The sequence below is a fragment of the Ranitomeya imitator genome, chromosome 6 (assembly GCF_032444005.1).
Source record: "Ranitomeya imitator isolate aRanImi1 chromosome 6, aRanImi1.pri, whole genome shotgun sequence".
NCBI lineage: Eukaryota > Metazoa > Chordata > Amphibia > Anura > Dendrobatidae > Ranitomeya > Ranitomeya imitator.
Window position 1 is genome coordinate 134884644 of NC_091287.1, and position 18154 is coordinate 134902797.

Consider the following 18154-nt stretch of genomic DNA (forward strand, 5'->3'; position numbering starts at 1 on the left):
TGTGATCAGTTTTACTACTACATTGTTTTAATATCCCAACCAATATATCAACAATATATTCACATTTGTTGAGCAAATGTTCATTTGTACGTCGGGTAACCCCTAATATAATTAGAAGTATAAAGTATATTACCTTTTATCGAGGGTGTATGTTCTGGTATACATCTTTATTGCTGTTAATGTAACATTTGTATCATTTGTAACTTTCTTTAGTGTCTTTTAAAAATCCTATGAAATGTAACCTCAAATAAGTATGGTAAAGGGGTTTTCAACACATATCGCAGATATGAGTCTGGTAGCTGGGGTTTCTTCCACGGAAACCCCATCGAGCACAAGATCAAAACTCCAGTGTTCCCTGTTTGAATGGAGTGGCAGTCAAGCATGTGCACTGTCACTCCAGGTGAAGACCATAGGACTAATGGAGATAACCAAGCATTGTACTGTGTTTCCATCAGTCCCATTCTATTAAAATGAGGAACATATGTCCCTTGTTCTCATATATTATTAAAGGCCCCATGTTAAAAAGTGTTTAATCTGGAAAAAGCTTTTTAATATAAGTCAATGTAGACCAACAGTGCTTAACCTGGTAGTGTGAGGCATGTGGCTTAGTTATCTCATGGCCACAGGTATGGTTATTCATAGTATACCGTTAATGAATGGATGCATCTGTTTTTTAAGGTGACTCTGAGGCTATCAGAGTAGATGTTTAGCATTTCACTCTGACTGATAGATGAGGAACCCTGTGAAATTTGCATTGGAGAGTAGTCCAGTGATTTCACTGGTTCTTTTACCCCTCACCAACATATGATGTACAGTTATGCCATGCTGGATCCCTGACTTTGATTCGGGCTCAGGAGTTGAGCCCTCATCATTCACCGCAGATGATTGTTGTTATATTCAACCTTCATCTGCCTCTTGACAGCCGCGTGTGGAGTGGCTGTGAACATGTTTACAGTGCACTGAAAGAGGGTTGTGCTGCAGGGCATCAATGACTTGGCTAGTGAGGGTCTATTGAAGATCTTTGTGCCTGTCATGTATTTACTTCTGTGAATGCCAGCTTCTGGCTGGTGTTCATAGTATACCATGAATTTTGCTATATACAGCAGTACTGAGTTATTGCTGTACATGGCACAAGAGATTAAGTGATCACATGTTCAAGTTCCCTAAGTGATGCAGTGAAAAGTAGAATTTAAAAAAAAAATCACCCCCACCCCCTTTTACCCATTCAAAATGAAGAAATTAAAAAACAAAATGTTTACATCTGTGAAAGTCTGGAGTATCAAAATCTGAAATGAGTTAACCCAATCGGTAAACACCGTGATGAGAAAAAAAATTACACCAACAGAATCCCTTTTTTTTTTGGGGGGGGGGCTGCCATATCACTGTCATAATGTCACGGGTGTTTCAGATGCGACAAACTGTCGCTCTGCATCTGGCTATGCGAGGTCTCTCATTTGGCATTACAGACACCTCTTTGATCCTTCTGACTCTTAGACCTAGCGGCAGCCTCTCTCTAGTTGACACACCTGAACCTTGGTGTTTATAAACCCCCAGTCTGCTACAGAGAGTCGCCAATGATATTCACATTTTTTTCCTTGTGAAGGCTTGGAGCTATAGCTTTGGAGGGAGTTGAAAGTCCGTGTTGCCAAGCGAAAAGCCAAAAACATCACTGCTCTAGAGGAAATCTGCATGGAGGAATGGGCCAACATACCAACAACAGTGTGTGGCAACCTTGTGAAGACTTACAGAAAACGTTTGACCTCTGTCATTGCCAACAAAGGATATATTACAAAGTATTGAGATGAAATTTTGTTTCTGACCAAATACTTATTTTCCACCATAATATGCAAAAAAAATGATTAAAAAAAAACAGACAATGTGATTTTCTGGATTTTTTTTTCTCAGTTTGTCTCCCATAGTTGAGGTCTACCTATGATGTAAATTACAGACGCCTCTCATCTTTTTAAGTGGTGGAACTTGCACTATTGCTGACTGACTAAATACTTTTTTGCCCCACTGTGTGTATATATATATATATAGAGAGAGAGAGAGAGAGAGAGAGAGAGAGAGAGAGAGAGAGAGACACACACAGAACTTTGCACTGGATGCGTTTCATCCTACGATGGTTCTGAAATAATTGCTATTGCATTTTAATGGCAAATGCTCTGTGATGGGATGAATTTACCTAGTAAACAGTTGTCTCTTGTAGACAGCGCCCCTTGTCTTAAGGCTTCCATGATGCATTCTGCTTGAACTTCCTAAAAAAAAAAAAAAACCTTTATTAAATGAAATAAAAAACAAAAGACAGGCATATAAGTATAACAACCATAGTGAGAACAGTATAGTCACACCCCCAATAAATCTATATCCAGTCGGCCTATTAGTTCATACTGATCTGAATAACCAGGTAGAGCTTATATTGGTTGCAGTTCAAGTGAAGGTCTGGGGCGCTGGGTTTCTTTTTATACACACACTAATTAGCCGATCATTTACTGAGCGCAGGTGAGGATATAAACTAGGATTGGGTGCATTTATATGACCAGGTGACAAAACTTTTGTCTTGACAAAATGTCACAAAAATGTGACCATTCTGTGTCCATCAACTGATGAATAATTCTGCATTGATGCCAATGTATTTTCTTAACCTAAACCACATTTTGGAGGGTTTCAGCTTTCAAACGAATAATTTCAGTGCAGAGGGCACACTGTTGTGACATCATTGCACCCTCTGCCCTAAGACATCAGAGAGTGACAATACGCGGAAGAAATCGGACCTGCAGAGGAAGAGGTAAGTATGGGGTGGGCGATGCCAGGACCCTCGCTGGCACCAGGCACCCTCAACTCACAGGCCCCACTGCGCCACTGGATGTGTCTTACCCTGTAGGGGCGAAGCTAAGTGACTACCTGGTCTTAACTAGAGCCTCTGAAATTGAGGATATGCTTGGGCCTTTTGGGTAGTCACCAGGTTCCACTCCAGGGCAGTTCTTGGACCTGCAGCAGCTAATGTAAGGGTTAGAAGCACAAGATGAAGTACAGAGCGCAAAGACAGAAGCATGGTCATACAATCCGAGTTCAGGGCGGGCACCACAGGATGAAAATATGAAGCCAGTGTCAGGGGCGGAGAGGTTAGTAAAGCAAACATGCACCGAGCCAGATTACTAGATTTGGATTGAAAGCAGGAACCTACGCTCAGGCAGTATGTGGAGGAGGAGCTGCCTAATAATGGTCAATAATAGGCCAGGGAAACAAAACTCTGCTGTACACAGCAGATTAAATTCCTGCAAAGTCTACCCGTGCCTCCCTATAGTCAAGTGGAAATAGCAGGAGGATACAGCAATGCTGGGAGTGCTGCAAGAGGCAGCTCAGCAAGACTGTCTGACACAGGGAGGAGCCGAGCAGTGAACACAGTGAGTAGGACAGCGTCCACTAACCATGTGAGTCACTGCCATGACAGTATGCCAGTAAATGACACCAAGGAGAATGAGGGGCACACAGGCACCTCAAATTTTTTTTGGTCAATATTTAAGGCTTTTATGCATTTTTATTAATTATATTTTTAGGTATTTTGTCTATATTTTTGCATACATATTTTCTGCCACTGTTTTCCATGTTTAGTTCATTTATATATTTCATAATTTTTGGACCATTACAAGGATTTTTTTTTTTTGCCTCTTGCATAACAATGAGTCCAGTTATGGATCATCATTACAATTCATACTTTCTGCTCTTTGTCTTTTTAGTCTGACCTCTCCCTATTACTATGTGGTTATTTGTATATAATTATGAATAATCTTTTCAGTTGCTTTCTTTTCCCTTATTTTTAATAGGGTGCATTAATTGTATTATTGTAATTGTCCCAGTTGGAATATTATTTTATGGATTACAGTGTAAAACATATTTGTATTCCTAAAACCATGGCATACAAATGGGTAGACAAAGAACATGAAACACACATAATTGTGCTATTTAGGATATATTCTCAACATGTGCTTTACTATGTGCTACCTTAGATAGCTGTCAGTTCGTTCAGCGGACAGCTAGTCCATTTGACCCCCTCATACACTTGTGTGTAGGGTTATTCTAACATATATAAGTTTGCAATAGGCAGAGTGAAATAAGATTCTTTCATCCACTCTCATCTGTTGAGAACGAGCCAAAAGTCCCCCATATACTTTAGATGGTTAGCCCAGTCCAGACTGTAGAGCATAAGTCCACAAAAAATCCCTAAAAATTAAGAGCATACATGTGGTTGTAAACAATTTAGCTGTAATTTTGCTGAAATAAATAAATTTTCAAGGCCACACTCGCTGCAGCAAAACAAACCTACTTCTCATCTCTCATAACCTCCCTGTCTCACAACCCTAAACAGTTATTCAACACTTTCAATTCTCTCCTCCTTCCCCCAGCACCCCCTCCCTCTCCACTTAAATCGACTAAAGACTGTGCCTCATTTTTCAAGCAGAAGATGGATAACATCAGAGACCGTTTTGGTCGACAACCTCCAGAGCCCTTCCTCCCAACTGCCCAGCCCTCCTCCTCCAAAACCAACTTCTCCACCATTATTTAATATCGACTCCCCACTCTACTCTCAATATCACATCTCACCACCTGTGCGCTTGACCCGATCCCATCACACTTCATCCCAAACCTCACCACAGTCTTCATTCCCACCCTAACCCATATCTTCAACCTATCACTAACAACTGGTGTTTTCCCCTCAAGCTTTAAACACGCCTCAATCACACGTATCCTCAAAAAGCTCTTGACTCATCCTCTGCATCTAGCTATCTCCCCATATCATTTCTCCCCCATACCTCAAAACTACTGGAACAACACGTCCATCTTGAACTGTCCTCCCACCTCTCTTCCTTCTCCCTCTTCGACCGCTTTCAATCTGGCTTCCGGCCACATCACTCCACTGAAACTGCCTTAACTAAAGTCACCAATGACCTATTAACTGCCAAAGCCAAGCAACACTACTCTGTCCTCCTCCTCCTAGACCTGTCCTCTTCCTTGGACACAGTGGGCCATTCCCTATTATTACAGACCCTCTCATCTCTTGGCATCACTGACTTGGCCCTACCTTGGATTTCATCGTACCTAACAGACCGGACATTCAGCATCTCCCACTCGCACACCACCTCCTCACCTCACCCCCTATCTGTCGGAGTCCCGCAAGGTTCAGTCCTAGGGCCTCTGCTCTTCTCCATCTATACCTTTGGCCTCGGAAAGCTCATAGAGTCTCATGGCTTTCAGTATCATCTCTATGCCGACGACACACAGATCTACTTCTCTGGACCAGATACCACCACCCTACTAACCAGAATCCCACAATGTCCGTCTGCTGTTCCATCCTTCTTCTCCGCTAGATTTCTAAAATTTCATATGGACAAAACATAATTTATCATCTTTCCCCCATCTCACTCGACTCCCCCAACCGACCTATCCATTAAGGTAAATGGCTGTCCACTCTCCCCTGTCCCACAAGCTCGCTAACTCGGGGTAATCCTTGACACTGATCTTTCCTTTAAACCCACATATCCAAGCCCTTTCCACTTCCTGCCGACTTCAGCTCAAAAATATTTCCCGGATCCGTACATTCCTAAACCAAGAATATGCAAAAACCCTAGTCCATGCCCTCATCATCTCTCGCCATGACTACTTCAACCTCCTGCTCTGTGGCCTCCCCGCTAACACTCTTGCACCCCTCCAACCTATTCTAAACTCTGCTGCCCAACTAATCAACCTGTCCCCCTGTTATTCCCTGGCTTCTCCCCTTTGTCAACCCCTGCACTGGCTCCCCATTACCCAACGACTCCAGTTCAAAACCCTAACTATGACATACAAAGCCATCCACAACATGTCTCCTCCATACATCTGTGACCTCGTCTCCCGGTACTTACCTGCACGCAACCTCCGATCCTCACAAGATCTTCTATAATACCCTCCTATTTCCTCTTCCCACAATTGCATACAAAATTTCTCCTGCACATCCCCCATACTCTGGAATAATAATAATCTTTATTTATATAGCGCCTACATATTCCGCAGCGCCTTACAGTTTAACAGTTTCAAACGCAAGTCATAACTAACAACGTTAACAATGCAATAATTAAAGCACAATAAGACACTTGTGAGAGCTTACAATCTACAATGAGGTGGGGGAGATACAAAGTACAGGAGCTTATTTACAACTAGATTGAGGCCCGATTGCTATCGCATCAGGAGAGTGATGACATCCCAATGGGGGGCAGGCTTTGCAGCAACGGGATCCCGGCGGTGGTATATTATATGACTATATATATATATATATATATATATATATATATATATATATATATGTATGTATATATATAATATATATATATATATATATATATATATATATATATATATATATATATATATATTACTCCATACATATGGCCGGTCCCGGACCGTTATGACTGTATATTTTACTCTATAATATATATATATATATATATATATATATATATATATATATATATATATATATATATATATATATATATATATATATATATATATATATATATACATACAGTGGGGCAACAAAGTATTTAGTCAGTCAGCAATAGTGCAAGTTCCACCACTTAAAAGATGAGAGGTGTCTGTAATTTACATCATAGCTACCTCAACTATGGGAGACAAACTGAGAAAAAAAAAATCCAGAAAATCACATTGTCTGTTTTTTTTAACATTTTATTTGCATATTACGGTGGAAAATAAGTATTTGGTCAGAAACAAACAATCAAGATTTCTGGCTCTCACAGACCTGTAACTTCTTTAAGAGTCTCCTCTTTCCTCCACTCATTACCTGTAGTAATGGCACCTGTTTAAACTTGTTATCAGTATAAAAAGACACCTGTGCACACCCTCAAACAGTCTGACTCCAAACTCCACTATGGTGAAGACCAAAGAGCTGCCAAAGGACACCAGAAACAAAATTGTAGCCCTGCACCAGGCTGGGAAGACTGAATTTGCAATAGCCAACCAGCTTGGAGTGAAGAAATCAACAGTGGGAGCAATAATTAGAAAATGGAAGACATACAAGACCACTGATAATCTCCCTCGATCTGGGGCTCCACGCAAAATCCCACCCCGTGGGGTCAGAATGATCACAAGAACGGTGAGCAAAAATCCCAGAACCACGCGGGGGGACCTAGTGAATGAACTGCAGAGAGCTGGGACCAATTTAACAAGGCCTACCATAAGTAACACACTACGCCACCATGGACTCAGATCCTGCAGTGCCAGACGTGTCCCACTGCTTAAGCCAGTACATGTCCGGGCCCGTCTGTAGTTTGCTAGAGAGCATTTGGATGATCCAGAGGCGTTTTGGGAGAATGTCCTATGGTCTGATGAAACCAAACTGGAACTGTTTGGTAGAAACACAACTTGTCGTGTTTGGAGGAAAAAGAATACTGAGTTGCATCCATCAAACACCATACCTACTGTAAAGCATGGTGGTGGAAACATCATGCTTTGGGGCTGTTTCTCTGCAAAGGGGCCAGGACGACTGATCCGGGTGCATGAAAGAATGAATGGGGCCATGTATCGTGAGATTTTGAGTGCAAACCTCCTTCCATCAGCAAGGGCATTGAAGATGAAACGTGGCTAGGTCTTTCAACATGACAATGATCCAAAGCACACCGCCAGGGCAATGAAGGAGTGGCTTCGTAAGAAGCATTTCAAGGTCCTGGAGTGGCATAGCCAGTCTCCAGGTCTCAACCCTATAGAAAACCTTTGGAGGGAGTTGAAAGTCCGTGTTGCCAAGTGAAAAGCCAAAAACATCACTGCTCTAGAGGAGATCTGCATGGAGGAATGGGCCAACATACCAACAACAGTGTGTGGCAACCTTGTGAAGACTTACAGAAAACGTTTGACCTCTGTCATTGCCAACAAAGGATATATTACAAAGTATTGAGATGAAATTTTGTTTCTGACCAAATACTTATTTTCCACCAAAATATGCAAATAAATTGTTAAAAAAACAGACAATGTGATTTTCAGGATTTTTTTTTCTCAGTTTGTCTCCCATAGTTGAGGTCTACCTATGATGTAATTTACAGACGCCTCTCATCTTTTTAAGATTCAAAGATTCAAAGAAGCTTTATTGGCAGGACCAAATACACATCAGTTTTGCCAAAGCAAGTGTATAAAGGCAATAGGGATAGGGACTATGGGGATGTTGGGTAGGAACTGTAGGGAAGGTGGATGGGGGCAGATCCATTGTGGGGGCTATAGTCCATGGCATGGGGAGGTGGATGGGGACAGATCCAGGGTGGGGGCTATAGTCCATGACATAGGGGAGGTGGATAGGGGCAGATCCATTGTGGGGGCTATAGTCCATGGCATTGGGGAGGTGGATGGGGCAGATCCAGGGTGGGGGCTATAGTCCATGGCATAGGGGAGGTGGATGAGGCAGATCCATTGTGGGGGCTATAATCCATGGCATAGGGGAGGTGGATGGGGGCAGATCCAGGGTGGGGGCTATAGTCCATGCATAGGGGAGGTGGATGGGGCAGATCCATTTTGGGGGCTATAGTCCATGGCATCATAGTTCTCTTTCTCGCAGTCTATGGCATTCGCTCACATACCGCGCTGCTATCTCCACCGCTCTCTCTTCTTCTCCCAGCAGGATATATGTTTTCTCTTCCTCCTTCATGGTGATGAAGTCTGGGAAGAGATGTGAGAGTCTCCTGAAGTGAGTGTCCCTCACTGCTGAGTATTTGGGGCAGTGTAGCAGGAAGTGGGTTTCGTCCTCTATGGCCTCCTGGTCACAGTGTTGGCACAGTCTTTCCTCCCTGGGCTTGTAGCTCTGCCTGTGTCGCCCAGGGAGGAAAGACTGTGCCAACACTGTGACCAGGAGTGGTGGAACTTGCACTATTGCTGACTGACTAAATACTTTTTTGCCCCACTGTATATATATATATATATATATATATATATATATATATATATATATATATATATATACACACACTGTATATAATCGAGTATAAGCCAGGAATTTCAGCCCATTTTTTTAGGCTGAAATTGCCCCTCTCTTATACTTATACTCGAGTCATACCCAGGGCTCGGCAGGGAAGGGGGAGTGGCAGCTGTCTAATAATACTCACTTGCTCCTGGTCCGGTCCCTGCACGTCCCTGGTTCTCCGGGTGCCGACAACTTCTTCCTGTATTGAGCGGTCACATGGTACCGCTCATTAAAATAATGAATATGGACCCGACCCCACTCCCAAAGGGGTGGGGCCGCTTATTCATTACTGTAATGAGTGGTACCATGTGGCCGCTCAATACAGGAAGAAGCTGTCGGCGCCGGACAACCAGGGACTGCAGTGCGCGATATTCACCTGTTCCCCGATCCACCGACGGCTGCCGCTGCGTATTCCCCATCCACTGCAGTGGCGCTAAGGTCAGAGGGCGCGGTGGCGCGATTAGTGTGTGCGCCGCCCTCTGCCTGAATGTCAGTGCAGAGGACGGGGAGGACACAGCGGCGGCTCTCGACGGAACGCGGACCGGTGAATATAGCAAGTGTCGGCGGCTTGAGAGGTGAGTATGTGATTTTTTTTTTTTTTTTATCGCAGCAACAGCATATGGGGCAAATGTCTGTATGGAGCATCTTATGGGGCCATGTGCAGTGTTATGTGGGGCAAATATCTGTATGGAGCATCTTATGGAGCCATGTGCAGCGTTATATTGGGGCAAATATCTCTATGGGGCCATGTGCAGCATTATATGGGGCAAATATCTCTATGAAGCATCTTATGGGGCCATGTGCAGCATTATATGGGACAAATTTATCTATGAAGCATCTTAATGTGGCCATAATCAGTATTTGTGAAGCATTATAAGGGGCAAATGTGTCTATGGAGCATCGTATGGGGCCATAATCTGCATCTGTGGAGCATTATATGGGGCAAATGTCTGTATGGAGCATCTTATGGGGCCATAGTCAACATTTGTGCAGCATTATATGGGGCATATTTTAATATGGAGCATCTTATGGGGCCCTTCATAAACTGTATGGAGCATTATATGGGGCTCCTGATTCAATATGGATATTCAAAAACACTTAACCTACTGATATATCAAATAATTTTACTTTTATTGGTATCTATTTTTATTTTTGAAATTCACCAGTAGCTGCTGCATTTTCCACCCTAGGCTTATATATATATATATATGGTCAGGGTATGACGTATATAGTTATGTGTCATCGGTATAAAGATGGTGCTGAAAGCCAAATCTGCTGATGGTCTATCCAACTGGGGCCGTATAGAGAGAGAAGAGAAGTGGGCCAAGGACTGAGCCCTGAGGTACCCCGACAGTGAGTGGAAGAGGGGACAAAGTGGAGCCAATGAACGATACACTGATGGAGCGGTCAGAAAGATAGGAAGAGAACTAGGAGAGAGCAGTGTCCTTAATGCCTAGTGACTAGAGCCTAGAGTAGGAGATAGTGGTCAACAGTGTCAAAAGCTGCAGAGAAGTCAAGAAGAAAGAGCAAAGAGTGGTCACAGTTTAACTTTGCTGTCAGAAGGTCATTGGTCACTTTGAAGAGTGCAGTTTCTGCCGAGTGTAGGGGGCGGAAGCCGGACTGTGAAGTGTCTGGGAGGGAGTGAGTGGAGAGGTAACGGGTAAGGCGGGAGTAGAACAGGCACTCGAGAGAGGGTTTCTTTAATAGTGGAGTAATGATAGAGTGTTTGAAGCAGGAGGGGAAGATGCTCGTGGAGAGGAAGAGATTAAAGATTGTAGTTAGGTGAGATGTGACGACTGGAGAGAGCGACTGGAGGAGGTGTGAGGGAATGGGGTCAGTAGTGCATGTAGTCAGACGAAAAGAAGAAAGGAGCCTGGAGAATTCTTCTTCTGTGATGGGATAAAATGTGGAGAGTGAGCCAGGGCTGTTTTACTCTGTGCTTGGAGGTTCTGAGGGTGAGGGACGCTACTTGTTGCAGGGTGCTTCTAATAGTGTCATTGTAGTGGTGTACAGCCAGATCAGGACAGTAAAAATAGGAGATTCGGGACAGTGATGAGTGTACGAAGTCTGAAAGTGTATGAGAGTTAATGGCGTGTAGATTTCTGAATGTGTGGTAGGTAGGAGTGTAATGGGGTGGGCAAGGGATTGTGAGAGCGAAGGAGAGAATGTTGTGGTCAGAGAGGGGAAATGGTGAGTCATCTAGGTAGATCAGAGCAGAGTCGGGTGACTACCAGGTCAAGGGTGTTACCGTCTTTGTGTGTTTCAGAGGCTGAGAGCTGTGAGAGGCTGATAGAAATGGTTAGTGATAAAAGCTGGGATGCAGATGTGGAAGTGGGTTTATTTATGGGGGACATTGAGGTCTCCCAGAATAGGGGTTGGGAGTTCTGAGGACATGAAGTGCGGCAGACAGGCTGAGAAGTGGTCAAGGAACTGGGTGTGCAAGCTTGGGGGCCGCTACTCTGAGGGAGAGGGGACGGAAGAACCTGATGGTGTGGACCTCAAAAGAAGGGAATGAGAGTGATGGAACTGGGGGGATAACCTGGAAGGTGCATTGTGGGGACAGGAGTATGCCGGCTCCACCATCATGTCTGTTTGTGGGTCTCGGGGAATGGGAGAATTGTAGGTCACCATGGGAAATGGCAGCAGGGGAGACCGTGTCAAAATCCTGAAGCCAGGTTTCAGTGAGGGCCAACAGATTCAGAGAGTTGTTCAGAAAGTTATTGTGCAGAAAAGGAAGTTCCTTACATACAGACCATGGATTCCAAAGGGCACAATTAAAAGAAGGATATGAAGGAGTGCAAGTAATATTAATAAGATTAGTGTGGTTTTGATACGAGGTAAGGTAGGGGTTGAGGTTAGGGAATGGTGAACCAGGGTTGGGGGAGATATCCCCCGAGATCAGAAGGAGTAGGAGGATACAGAGCAAGTAGGTATTGGAATTGTAAGAAGTTTTTTTTTTTTTTTGTGCAATGTGTTTGGGCAAGATGGGCTGATGTTTTTCAGGAAGGTGAGAAGTGCATGGGAGTTGTACATGGGAGAGGGAAGTTTAGAGGGGCCTGATGTGTATGAATCGTGATGGTGGGGGGATGGGGCTCTGAATGTGGATGGCATGGAAACACAGGAGGATAGGAATAAAGCACATGGATAGAAGGGAGTGCAAAGTGTAGGTTATTTGACTCCTGCCCTGACTAACTGCCATGGAATAACTGCCTTTTGATCAATGCTTATCTTCTGGGAAGCTTTGCTTCGGGGATGTTTTCATGCACCCCAAATGCGTGCACCCCTAAGGAAATGTCTAAATTTATAGTCCAGAATTCTGGGTCAAAAGAGATGGATTTTGGGAACTGATTAGGGATAATTTGGCAGCTGGGGCCAGCACACCAGGGGATGGTTAGATTATCAAAGACATTGAGGCTGACTACATCTATATGCTATAACACCTTCCACCAGATGACACCTAGAGTGACCACAGTCATGGATATGCATCAAACACTGAGTAAATCATACAATGCAACAAATTAATTATTCCAAACATTAAGCAGGCACATTAAAATATATTGCTAGATGGTAAAGTGGCAGATGACAGACAACAGAAAGCAAGCAGGTGGGAACTCTCTACCACAACGTATCAGACTATCGCCTACCGTGAAAACCTTCAAGAATAACCTGAAGACCTACCTCTTACGACAAGCCTACAACCTGCAGTGATCACCGATAGACCAAACCACTGCACGATCAGCTCTATCCTCACCTACTGTATTCTTACCCATCCCTTGTAGATTGTGAGCCCTCGCGGGCAGGATCCTCTCTCCTCATGTACCAGTCGTGACTTGTATTGATTAAGATCACTGTTCTTGTTTTTTATTATGTATACCCCTCCTCACATGTTAAACGCCATGGAATAAATGGTGCTATAATAATAATAATAATAATAATAATAATAATAATAATAATAATAATAATAATAATAATCGTAATAAACATTCATCAAGCAACTAGTTTAGATTTTCAGTAAATTATATAAGTCCCATAGCTGGTGATACTCTGTTCTAGTTCTAATTATGAATCTAATACCCTTCAATGTTTTACTTAAGTGGCTAACCTTTAATTGGACTTCGTAATAAATGCAGCTTTAATAGCAATAAGATTGATTGTGAGAACATTTCCAAGTTCTTAGTTGGCACCTGAAAAGTCTTTGGCTGCCCTTTTAAGTGACTTTTGTTTTCACTGTCAAGCATTGCCATTTGATATATGTTACCTTCAGTGCGGTCTAGAGTGTTTAATTAAAACTTAGGTTAGCGTTTTATTCTTATTTACCTTAAGTGTATACTAATTGAATTCCTTGCACATGCATTGCTGGGTTTTCTGCAGTTGCTTATTGAATGGGTTTTCTGAAATCAAATTGTTTGATTTCTGATGCTTGCTGGGTTGTACCTCCTGGATTACAGACAAGCGTTTGAGTGGTCAACTGGATGGGGATACATTTCATCCTTTCATCCTACTGATGACCTGGGGTCTGAGGTCAATCTGCCAATAATCAAACATTTATGGCCATCATTGTTTTAGTCCATGACAATCTTTGTAGTTTGAACCTAGGCCATGATTGGCACATGGCTCTGTGGTTCTCCTCAGTGTCCAAGTACTGGGTGTGATGCAATCCTTACATCAAAGATGCCGGCATTGCATTGGTTTTGTTCTACCAAGTGGCACAATCTTGCATAATCTTGAGCCACCTGTTTTATTCCCATCTTCCATGGTGTATAAGATGATGCTGGAAAGGTAGATGCTGGTATTATCATTATTTTTCTCTTTTTTTTATTAGAGGAACAGTTATACAAAATGCTTCCATATATGTTTATACATATCCGGTTATGTGCTATTTCTCCTTATTACATGCAGTAAAAAAAATGACAGCAAACTATGATGAGAAAGGGGCTGTAGGCCATTTTTAGTCTGCACTTATAGGCTGCTTCTTGATATGACTTTCCAAAATAACGGCAAAACTGTTACAATTGAATTATAGTTGTGGCAAAGAAAAAAAAAATGCTTCCCATCCATAACGTGTAAATGCAGCTTTATGGAGTAAAAAATATTTGTAGCCTTACACTTCTTTCGTCAGGGGTTTGAGAAGTGAGTAGGGTTTAATAAGAGGAAAGGAGCTTGCCACAGACAACAGATTGTCTCTACTGGGTATAAAGTATAGCGAAAGCTATATTTTTTAGATATTTTTTGCTGCATGGATATGTGTCAAAGAGCAAGTAAATGTAAGGATGATATGTCCTAGGAACAGCACTGTTATAATTATGTTTCCATAAAGTCGGTGTATAGATTGTGCTATTATAATCTGGTAAGAAAATCTACCATCCTACTATAATCATTTCTAAAAACTACTCAAGATGCTAAAATTCTAATGTACCGTATTTTGTAACTTTGGTGAAATAAATCCGAAGTCATTTTATAGTCATATGTCATTTTTGTTATCTCTACTTTTCACAAGGCAAAACCTTATTGCTACCAAACAGTGGGTTTGAAAACTGAGGTTATAGAAGGACTTCAGTCTTGTGTAGTAAATCTCTCCATCGCCACAAATCCAGATGATCATTTTAATTACAGGCTTTGTCTGCAAAACCCCTTAGTTTGTGGAGAAACTGATTTCTATTTTTGCTGTGACAGTAATTCAGTCCAGGCCTTTTCTTACTGTTTTAGGTTGTGGACGCTATCCTCCCACCTTTAGTCTCCCTGGTGTGCAGCCAGAATGGTAAGTTAGGCCACATCAAGTAAGCCTCTGTGCAAATTCAACATTTTGTTTCAATTACCCTGCTACATGGTAACATTCTTGGCACTTTTGTGTTTTCTAGTGGAGTGGAGGCTGTTCAGCTTGCGGCTACTTGCAGAAACCACATCACTGCTTGTAAACCATGAGGCCGTAGCTGAAGAAAGGAATGAGAGGCTCCAATCCAACGTCACTTTTCTGTCTTTGGTTAGAAAGGCTTTACTTCCACAGTAAGTCCTGTGACTGTGCTTATGGGGTTAATTTGATTCTTTATCCGGTATATAATTTTTGTTCCTCATGGGCTGACTAAATGTGTATCATTTGTATAAAATACATTTCATTGTGGTTAGTACAGCACACCCACCTAACCCACAATCGGGCACAAAAGAAGATTATTGGCATCCAATATGCTGCCAACCATAAGGAGATTTGATGTTTTGCCCCCAGCTAGTCTATTTATGACAAAAATTAAAAAAAGTACTGTTATCAACACAAATTCTAGAACACTGACCTTGGATTAAAATAGCTGTGATACGGCAAAACTGTACAACTAGTTAAGGCTGGTTTCACACTAGCGTTTGTGTACGCAGCATAGGTCTGCGTACTTCTTACCTTCAGATCCGCATACATCCGTCCTGTGTACCTATCTTTAACATTGTGTACACAGGGACATGTGTGGTCATGCGTTGTATGCGGATCCGTCCCTGTGTGGCGTTTTGACGTGCCTGCCGAACGCAACATGTTGTAACAATTATAGTGGTACACTCAGGAATCTCTTGGCTTGAGACAAATAAGGCAACTGAACCAAAGTGCAGTGTAAAGACTGTGTTATACAAATAGACACAGGTGCAAGGCGAGAGCAAAACACAGCAAACAAGATGATATCAGGAGAAGTGCCAGGGTTTATATGCACACACGTGGATGCAGACCGGGAAGGCGGATCACATGAGCAGAAGCGAGGCAGCAGACGCCATGTTGGAAAAGGGCGAAAAGCACCACAAACGAAAACAGGGAATTCAGAGTCCTGACACATGTAAAATGTAGTGATGAGTGAGTGTACTCGTTGCTTGGGTGACCTCCGAGCATTTATGACTGCTCGGAGATTTAGTTTTCATCATGGCAGCTGAATGATTTACAGCTACTAGCCAGGCTGAGTACATGTGGGGGTTGCTAGGGAATCCCCACATGTAATCAAGCAGGCTAGTAGCTGTAAATCATTCAGCTGCCGCCGATGAAAACTAAATCTCCGAGCAGTCATAAATACTCGGAGGTCACCCAAGCAACGAGTACACTCGCTCATCACTAATAAAATGTGATAAAAACTCATTATGGGGGCACAGCCTAAGAATTAAAAAAAATCTGCTTACAAAAAGCAAGTTTAATTGCATTTTGCAACATTTTTGCTCCTTTATTTTGTGCAGAATATACAGTTGAAACCAGAAGTTTACATACATTAAGATTTTTATATATCAGAAGCTTCCAAACACATGATCAGCACATGGACAGTCCAGAATTGTTTAAAGTCATAGTAATCTTAGTGTATGTAAACTTTTGACTTTGCAGTAAGTAATAAAAATGCCTTAAAACATTCTATTTATTCTGGCATTTGGCAAATATTAATAAATATAGTAATCCTAATTGACTTAAAACTGGAAAGATTTCTTCTGATTTCATGTCAGATATTGAGTAAAACATCCATATGTGTCTTTTTATATAGTGTATGTAAACATCTGGTTTCAACTGTAAGTGTCATTTTGTGTACAATAGATGATAAATGAAGTTAATTTTATTCACCATAAACGCTACAACACCGCATGGTTGTGTTTTTTGCAGTGTTGTTGCACTTTTTCATTTCTTTTTATGAGAGAAAAGTGCTGCAAAAATGTTGAAGAATTGACATACTACAGATTTAAAAAACACTACAGTTTTCCAATTCAGTCAGGAATTTCTGAAATCTCATAGCTTTTACTAGTACTGTAAAAAGCAGCTTTTAAAATGTGTGAACATAGCCTTACTTATTTTGACTTGCTTTCTAGAAACTGTTACTAGACAGAAGAAAAGCCTTCCTATATTTTATTTTTAAGCCTGCTTGTGTTTCCCCAATGTGCTGTACCAAAAGCACAGCATGCTTCTACCAGAATCAACTCAAGGCTGCCTTGCAGTTGAAGCACGAAACTGAATTATTCTTGATCATCCCTCCAAAAAAATCTATAATAACAAAATATTAAAATTTGAGGTTCCTCAGTGGTTGATACCTTTTTAGTATCTAACTGAAAAAAATGGTAACAAATAGCATCTTTAGAAACTACTCAAGACTCTTCATCAGGCTTAGTATATAACAAAAAAAAAAATGAAAAAACAAATTACAGTATGTAAGTATACGCAACCCATGCCCCACAATGTGAAGCAAAACACAAAAATTGAGGGGCATTTGTCAATTCTTGTCCAAATAGCTGTATTATGATGAAAAAAATTTCAAACATTTTTCATAGGGCCTTTAATGGTGTTTTTCATTATGTTTTGATTTGTTACACAGAGATATGTGGGGATTAAAACACCTTACCATACTTTTTTTCCTGTAAAAAAAAAAAAAAAAAAAAAAAAGCTTTAAAATGCCACAATAAATTCTGCATGTTTAGATCTTCCAAAATATTCCCAATAACTTTAACCCCTTTCTGACATTAGATGTACCGCATGTACTCGAGTGTAAGCCAAGGCACCTAATTTTGCCACAAAAAACTGGGAAAACTAATTAACTCGAGTATAAGCCTAGGGTAGGAAATGCAGCAGCTACTGATAAATTTCAAAAATAAAAAGATACCAGTAAAATTAATTGAGACATCGATAGGTTAAATGTTTTTTGAATATCTATATTGAATTATGAGCCCCATAAGATGCTCCATACAAAATATGCCTCATATAATGCTCCATAAAGGTTAATGATGACCGCATAAGATGTTCCTTACAAAAATATGCCCCATGCAATGCTCCGTTAAAGGTTAATGATGCCCCATATGATGCTCCATAGAAAAAATATGCCCCACATAATGCTTCACAAAGGTTAATGATGGCCCCATAAGATGCTCCATATTAAAATATGTCTCATATAATGCTGCTGCTGCGATTAAAAAAAAAATAATTAAAATGACATACGCACTTCTCGTCGCTGCCTGCTGCTCCTCAGCGTTGCCGGCTCTCTGCATTGACTGTTCAGACAGAGGGCGGTCACTAACCACGTCATCGCGCCCTCTGACCTGGACGTCACAGCCAGAGGACCCGGAAGACACAGCGCGGCGGTGGAGCGGAGACAAGTGAATATCGCATTGCTCACCCTCCCCCAGTCCTACTCACCCTTCTGGCGCTGCATATCAGTCCCTGCA

The 18154-nt window shown here is 41.8% G+C and overlaps 1 protein-coding gene across 4 annotated transcripts in view; it reads left to right on the forward strand.

Annotated features, from left to right (window-relative positions):
• ULK4 (unc-51 like kinase 4) overlaps positions 1–18154 on the forward strand; it is a 941213-nt gene that overhangs the window by 413267 nt on the left and 509792 nt on the right. For all 4 annotated transcript variants that reach the window (XM_069730129.1, XM_069730128.1, XM_069730126.1 and 1 more), the window contains exons 28-29: positions 14708–14759; positions 14860–15004. In XM_069730129.1, coding sequence (XP_069586230.1) covers positions 14708–14759; positions 14860–15004 — 197 coding nt within the window. The remainder of the gene's footprint in view (positions 1–14707; positions 14760–14859; positions 15005–18154) is intronic.